This window comes from Cynocephalus volans, chromosome 14 (assembly GCF_027409185.1).
Source record: "Cynocephalus volans isolate mCynVol1 chromosome 14, mCynVol1.pri, whole genome shotgun sequence".
NCBI lineage: Eukaryota > Metazoa > Chordata > Mammalia > Dermoptera > Cynocephalidae > Cynocephalus > Cynocephalus volans.
The window spans coordinates 35,984,489-35,991,791 of record NC_084473.1 but is presented as its reverse complement, the minus strand read 5'-3'; the positions used below and the strand labels follow the sequence as shown (position 1 = coordinate 35,991,791).

At 49.9% G+C, this 7,303-nt stretch overlaps 1 protein-coding gene across 1 annotated transcript; it reads left to right on the top strand.

Annotated features, from left to right (window-relative positions):
• The first annotated feature begins 1,551 nt into the window (after nt 1-1,551).
• On the top strand, nt 1,552-6,208 carry LOC134363439 (cytochrome P450 1B1). The gene is made up of 2 exons (XM_063079049.1): nt 1,552-2,594; nt 5,620-6,208. Exons 1-2 carry the CDS (start codon nt 1,552-1,554, stop codon nt 6,206-6,208), a joined length of 1,632 nt encoding a protein of 543 aa, XP_062935119.1.
• The last annotated feature ends 1,095 nt before the right edge of the window (nt 6,209-7,303 follow it).

Sequence of the window (7,303 nt, the reverse complement as noted above, 5' to 3'; positions counted from 1 at the left end):
GAGCGGCCAGGGCGGCCCGGCGCCCTCCAGCGGGCGGCGCCACCTGGAGTCGTTTCTACGCGGGAAGTCTCAGGGCCAGCTGCACCCCGGGAGTGCGGGCCTTTGTGTACCAGGGACTGTCGGGGACGCGGGGCGGGGCAGCAGCTTCTTTCAGGGATTCCTGATCTCGCCGCGTGGAAAGAACTTGGAGCGTCAAGGGACTCAACTGAGGGGCCAATTCGTTTGCAAGAACTTAAGATAAATAAAATAAAAAAAACCCAGGGACGCTGCAAGGCACACGGGCACGACAACCTGACCTTCGTTTCCAAACAGGTTTCCTTTCCCGGCTCTGGCGCCCAAGGCCCTTGAGCCGGTTTCTTTCTGGGAACGAGGCTCAAGTCCCGAAGAGGACGTGGAGATTGTGCACTCGGGGCGTGGGGCGCGCTCCCAAGGAGAGCGCAGCGGTACTCGCAGGTTCTGTCCCGAGCGCGGTTCTGGGGAAACCGTGCGGCCTGGATTGGGGCTAACTGCGACTGACAGCGGTTATCGGACCAACGAAAAGTGTGAGCCGCCTCTTCCAGTAAAGCCTCGGGCTGCAGTTTAAGGCCGTCGGGGCGCGCCACGGCCACCTCGAGGGACCACCCGCGCGCCCGGACCGGAGTTGGAGCCACGTGGAAGGTGCCGGCGCGCCCCGCCCCCCACAAGCCCCGCCCCCCGCAGGTCCAGCTTCATCCTCCCTTTACATAGTCCTTAAAACCCGGAGAGGCGGGATGGCGCGGTTGACTCTCCGGAGTGTGTGCAGACACCTCTGCCACGCCAGCTGTGAGAGCCACGCGGCAGGCATAGGAATTGACTCCACTCATCGACCCCCAGTCTCAATCCTAACTCTCTGAGAAAAACCCGAATTTACCAGAGCTCCAGGTACAGCAGGGCTGGGCAAAGGTGGCACTTTTCTCCGTCCCCATCCCAACCCAAGCGCTCCTGGCTCTGACGACGCCAAGAAACTCCAGAGTGGGTACTAAAGTTCCCCGAGCGAGCAGCAGGTGTCCAGGGCTGGCCTCCAGGTTCCCGGAGACTCTCGGGTTGACATCTTGTCCTCGGCAAAGTCCCCACCCCTTCTCCGAGCCTGCAGTCCGAGCCACTGGAAACGGCACCTCCCCGCAGGTCAGTCTGTCCGCGGAGTCGCCTTCCCGCGGCCTCTACAGATGGGTTCTTGTAGGTCGGGAGCGGGGTGGTAGGCACTTTAAAGGAAACCAAGCGCCACCGCCCCGAGGCCCGCAGCGTTGTCTCCAAATTGCAGGAACCGTTACCCGGCAGGGAGTAGGGGCTGGCGCTGGGTCGCAGAGAGGCGGGAACACGCCCCTTGCTTTCTCCATGGGAGACTGGGCTGGGAATGGGAAGGGGCGACTTTAGCCACTTTTCCAGAGAGCCAGGTCTGACCTGAACTACGCACGCATGGCCTCGTCTCCACCCAACGGTGCACAGTAGCCTGGGGCTGGGGTAGCGGCGTGGGGGCTCCCACTCCTTTTTCTGCACACCCGAGTGCCACGCCTTCGCCTTTCTGTTCTCAGCATGGCCACGAGCCTCAGCAAGGACGATCCTCGGCCGCTAAGTCCGCTGTCCACTCAGCAGACCACGCTCCTGCTACTCCTCTCGGTGCTGGCCGCCGTGCACATGGGCCAGTGGCTGCTCAGGCAGCGGCGGCGGCAACGGGGATCCGCGCCCCCGGGCCCCTTCCAGTGGCCGCTGATCGGAAACGCGGCGGCGGTGGGCCAGGCTGCGCACCTCTCGTTCGCGCGCCTGGCGCGGCGCTACGGCGACGTCTTCCAGATCCGCCTGGGCAACTGCCCGGTGGTGGTGCTAAACGGCGAGCGCGCCATTCACCAGGCCCTGGTGCAGCAGAGCACCGCCTTTGCCGACCGGCCGCCCTTTGCCTCCTTCCGCGTGGTGTCGGGCGGCCGCAGCCTGGCTTTCAGCGGGTACTCGGAGCACTGGAAGGTGCAGCGGCGCGCGGCGTATGGCACGATGCGCGCCTTTTCCACGCGCCAGCCGCGTAGCCGCCGCGTCCTCGAGGGCCACTTGGTGGGCGAGGCGCGCGAGCTGGTGGCGCTGCTGGTGCGCGGCAGCGCAGGCGGCGCCTTCCTCGACCCGAGGCCGCTGACCGTCGTGGCCGTGGCCAACATCATGTGCGCCGTGTGCTTCGGCTGCCGCTACAGCCACGACGACGCCGAGTTCCGCGAGCTGCTCAGCCACAACGAGGAGTTCGGGCGCACGGTGGGCGCGGGCAGCCTGGTGGACGTGCTGCCCTGGCTGCACCACTTCCCCAACCCGGTGCGCACCGCCTTCCGCGAGTTCGAGCAGCTGAACCGCAACTTCAGCAACTTCGTCCTCGACAAGTTCCTGAGGCACCGCGAAAGCCTCCGGCCCGGGGCCGCCCCGCGCGACATGATGGACGCCTTCATCCTCTCCGCGGGAAAGAAGGCGGCCGGGGACTCGGGCTACGGTGGCGCGCAGCTGGACCTGGACAACGTGCCGGCCACTGTCACTGACATCTTCGGCGCCAGCCAGGACACCCTCTCCACCGCGCTGCAGTGGGTGCTCCTCCTTTTCAGCAGGTAAAGCCTCCAGGAGGCGTGGGTCGGGCCTTCCTTTTCTCTGAAAAAGCGGAGTGGGGCTAGAATACACTGAGGTCACAAACAGCGTGCAGGGTTTGGGTTTCGCTCCAGGTCCGGGACCTCAAAACAGATCGCGCGTCCAGAGAGCGACTCCCAGGGACGCACAGTGCGAGCCGAGAGGCGCGCGCTGACACCCCGCCCCGCGGTGCCCGGGCCTCTCGGCATCTCGGATGTCGTCTCTACCCTCCCCTCCCCGGCTTGGGAGTAGGGACAAATTTGTGAGAACCCCCCTGGGAAATACAAGATTTTAAAAGTGCCCACAAATCAACTCTGATGTCTCTCTCCCTGGCGTAGTAGAAGCAAAATTGGAACCATTCCGAAAGAAAGGGTAACGCAGTAAATACGCTAAATAAACAGCAGCCTCATCGGCTCGGCTAGTCAAAGGCTGCCTAGCCCCGGCGTTAAGAGCGAGCCGCCCGGCGGGGCTTTGTTCCCGGACAAAGGAAGCCCGAGGAGGCCGGCTTAGCGGAACCCTCTCCAAAGCGCACAGAAGCTTTAGGAAGCCGGCCAGAAACCAGCGGGCAGTGCTGGGTTTATGAAATCACCACGCTGAGCTAGGAGGAAAAGTGTCAGGGTAAAGAACAGAAGCCGTCACTGTTACCGGGTGCAGAGCAGCATCTAGAAAGGCATATCGGGTATCCAGGAGGCGCCCGCGGACCTCGCTGGTCCCTGCGCCCGGCTGCCCCCCTCCTCCCCCCGCATGGCCACATCGATGAGGATGTCGACCTTTACCACACTCCAACACGCACGAATTAAGCAGGTCCCCAGTGCCAGGTTGCCGGATTTAGCAAATAAAAAATAAGTTTTACATGGGACATACTTACAATAAAAGATTAGCTGTTGTTCATCTGAAATTCAGATGTAACTGGGCGGCCTGTATTTTACCTGGAAGCCATACACCCGGGGCTATTGTCGTGCTCAAGGCAAATCTTAACTGCGTGAGAGACCAGAAATCCTGGTTGTGCCATTTCTGGGCGCTCAAGTAATCAGTCAGGGATGCTGAATATGCTGGCGCCCCCATATTAGAAAGGCAGAGAGACAGTTTCTCTTATTAAAATCCACCGCAACCTATATTTCCTTAGATGCTGTGCAGCTACCTTCACAAGTTAAAATGTTTTGCATATTTAAAATAGTTTTTCAGTATTAAAATCATACAAACATATATGGTGAGGGGAAGCAGAAATTGAATAATGAGAAATCAACCATGGATCAGGGAAAAGACGATCCCAGAATCAGATCAATAGGTCTTTTGCATTCCCATGCAAGCATTTTCTCTTTTGAAACAGGCTTGCTTTCTTTTCTTTTTCTGAAACGTAATGGATTGTACATATCTGGGGTACAGCGTTGAATATTAATACCTGTGTGCAATGTGAGATACTCAGAAACTCAGACCAGGACAGTATATTCTACATTCCACAATGTAATCATTTGTTGTGGCCCTTTTTCAATTTCTTGCTGAACTGTAAATAATTCTCCAGGTACTCCAATTGGGCAGCAAAAGGAAATAAAACAATTTTAGGGTTACTTTCAATTCAATACAGCTGATAAATACATTTTTTTTTCCTTTTTAGTGAAAAGACAATATGACAGGGGTTGGCAAATTACACTACCTGCTTTTGTATGTAAGTTTTACCCAAACACAGCCACGCTCGTTCATTTAGGTATTGTTTATGGCTACTTTCACACTACAACACAAGGAAGAGTTGAATAGTTTTGACAGAGAGGGTTTCGTCCACAAAGCTTAAAATATTTACTGTCTGGCCCTTTATGAAAAAAAGTTGGTAGACCCCTGCAATATGATGTTGAGGAAGTAATTTTTAAAATCACCTATAATTGCATGACAGACATGCTTACATTTTTTTGAGTTGCAATAATCAGTTACATGTTTTTGACTTCTGACACTTCTGTTTATTACAATGGACATTTACCTGCTGTTTAACATTGATTTTAGTAAATTTTATAGCATGATATTTTGCCATTAATAATGTATGGCATTATTATATATAATCATTTCTTGAGCTTTAATGTTGGTCATTGGCTTTGATTGCATTTAAAAAAAATTTAGCTGTTGTTGTGGTTTTATATTTTTGTGCCTTTTATTTCCTGAAAATACATTTTTAGGTATGGATTACTGGGTTTAAGATGAGGGGAGAGGAGTTACCTTTATACGTATTCCTTTGTACTACGATTTAATTTTCAAAAGGATTATACCAGTTTATATCACCCACAGTTAGTATTACAATTTTTACCATAACCTTATGAACACTGGGAATTTGCTTTTAAATTTAGAAAATGCATATCTTTATCTATCAGGGTACCGATTATCTTTGTATAAAATGAGAACAGCATGTCTGCTGGAATTATCCAGGGAAATGAGGGAACGGGGAGGTCCACTTTTAGGGCCAAATTTTAACTTTTGTGGACCCTGGGTGCTTTTGCTTTTATAGACTTCTTAGTCCATAAAAAAAATTAAAAATTATATTTTAATTACTACATTCATATAAAGAGGAATACATTAAAATTATATATTAAAACATCGTCTTCTGCCTAAAAGTCCATTTTTTGGGGGGTCTAAAGATTTTAAAAGATATGGAAACATTTCTGTCGGCCCCTAAAAGGTATTGTGGACCACTGTTCTTGCAGAGCCTAATGGCTAAGTTGGCCCTTTTCATTAGCATGCTTTTCCCTGCTGAGAAAACTTAGTGTTTTTTTGACTTATGATGGCAAAGAGAGCTTTAGCCATGCAAGGCTTATTACAGGAAATATAATTGTTAAGGTCCATCTTGTAATTTAGTGAAAAACTAGGAGAATGTTTTAGATTTTTTTTTCAGAAATATTAATTCAGTCACTGATCTCGATAGCCTGTTTAAAGAAAAGTGAAATTAAAATAAGTTGTACTTTCTAGATGAAAGAAGAATTAAATTTTCTCACTCTTTTTTCTCCCTCTGCATTAAAAACCAAACAGGTATCCCGACACGCAGGCTCGAGTGCAAGCGGAGGTGGATCAGGTTGTGGGGAGAAACCGTCTGCCCTGTATGGGCGACCAACCCAAGCTGCCCTACGTCATGGCCTTTCTTTATGAAGCCATGCGCTTCTCCAGCTTTGTGCCTGTCACCATTCCTCATGCCACTACTGCTAATGCTTCTGTCTTGGGCTACCATATCCCCAAGGACACTGTGGTTTTTGTTAACCAGTGGTCTGTGAATCATGACCCAGTGAAGTGGCCTAACCCGGAGGACTTTGATCCAACCCGATTCCTGGACGAAGATGGCTTCTTTAACAAGGACCTGGCCAGCAGCGTGATGATTTTTTCAGTGGGCAAACGGCGGTGCATCGGTGAAGAGCTCTCTAAGATGCAGCTGTTTCTCTTCATCTCCATCCTGGCTCACCAGTGCAATTTCAGGGCCAACCCAGACGAGCCCTCGAAAATGAATTTCAGTTATGGCCTGACCATTAAACCCAAGTCATTAAAAATCAACGTCACTCTCAGAGAGTCCATGGAGCTCCTCGATAGTGCTGTCCAAGAATTACAAGCTGAGGAAGCTGGTCAGTGAGAAGCCAGGGGTAAACTGAGATTTCAGAAGTACTCAAGCCTTAGGGATGGGGAGTAAGATTCAGGTTTTCTTCTAGCTTCTCTTTTGTGCCACTTCTCAGTTAGCTTCTAAGTGAGCATAAACTGGTTCCAGAGGAGATGTGCCCCACATCAAGGGCCCCTCATGACTACTGGGCTGTGCAGGAACTCCTAGAAGATTTTTTTGAGTCAAAGAGTTAAAGGGCCCAAGGAATTTTTATACATATAGTGGGTCCTGGTAATAATAATTTCTTAAGGGGGCATTCTTTGGAGTTACACACACACACACACACACACACACACACACACACACACACACACACACACACACACACACACGCCTATCTAGTGAAGACACTTTCCAGTAACCATGCCTTTGTGAGTGGGATCCAAGATTGAGCTTCCATGTGCAGATATTTACTCCATAGAAAACTGTATTAATCAAAGTTTCAGAATATATTGTTGAAGATGTAAAGGCAAGTAATTTCAGTGTGAGATATGTGATTGAGGATGAGAAGGGAAAAGGTAAAGAGGTATAAAGGCTAGGAAGTCCCTTCTTACCTTTTCAGTAAAACAGCTTAGATAGACTCTAGAATCTATGGGTGGATTTATCTTTTTCCCTATTGATATTGATATGCTTCCTTACTTTTTAGGATGAATCATAAAGTCAGTTGCTCAAAAAGAAATTAATAGTTAAATTCATGATTATGGTGCGTTTCAGTGATTTATCATGAATTTTAAAGTGTAAATTGTTAAACTGTAAAATTCCAAACTGAAGTTGTACCCCTTTTGGTTGCCAAAGTACAGTATTTCAATTATAAGCGCACACACACAAAAAAAGATTGCCAGCACAGCTAAGCTTTAAATTGTGTGATTGTGATGTACTGATTTCAGTAAGTCTCATAGGTTAAAAAAAAAAATAAAAAAGACGCGTCACCAAATAGTATTCAATATATATACATATATTGCATAATTATCAATAAGCAGTGTTAGTATTAATTTTTTGGTCAGGAAAAGGTTGAATAATATATGTCTGGTATAATATTTCAAATTGAAAAGTACAACCAATTCAACCAAT

Coding starts and splice junctions, on each gene's coding strand:
- LOC134363439 (XM_063079049.1), top strand. CDS start 1,552: ATGGCCACGAGCCTCAGCAAGGACGATCCTCGGCCGCTAAGTCCGCTG. Junction 2,595..5,619: donor GTGCTCCTCCTTTTCAGCAG/GTAAAGCCTCCA, acceptor AAAACCAAACAG/GTATCCCGACACGCAGGCTC.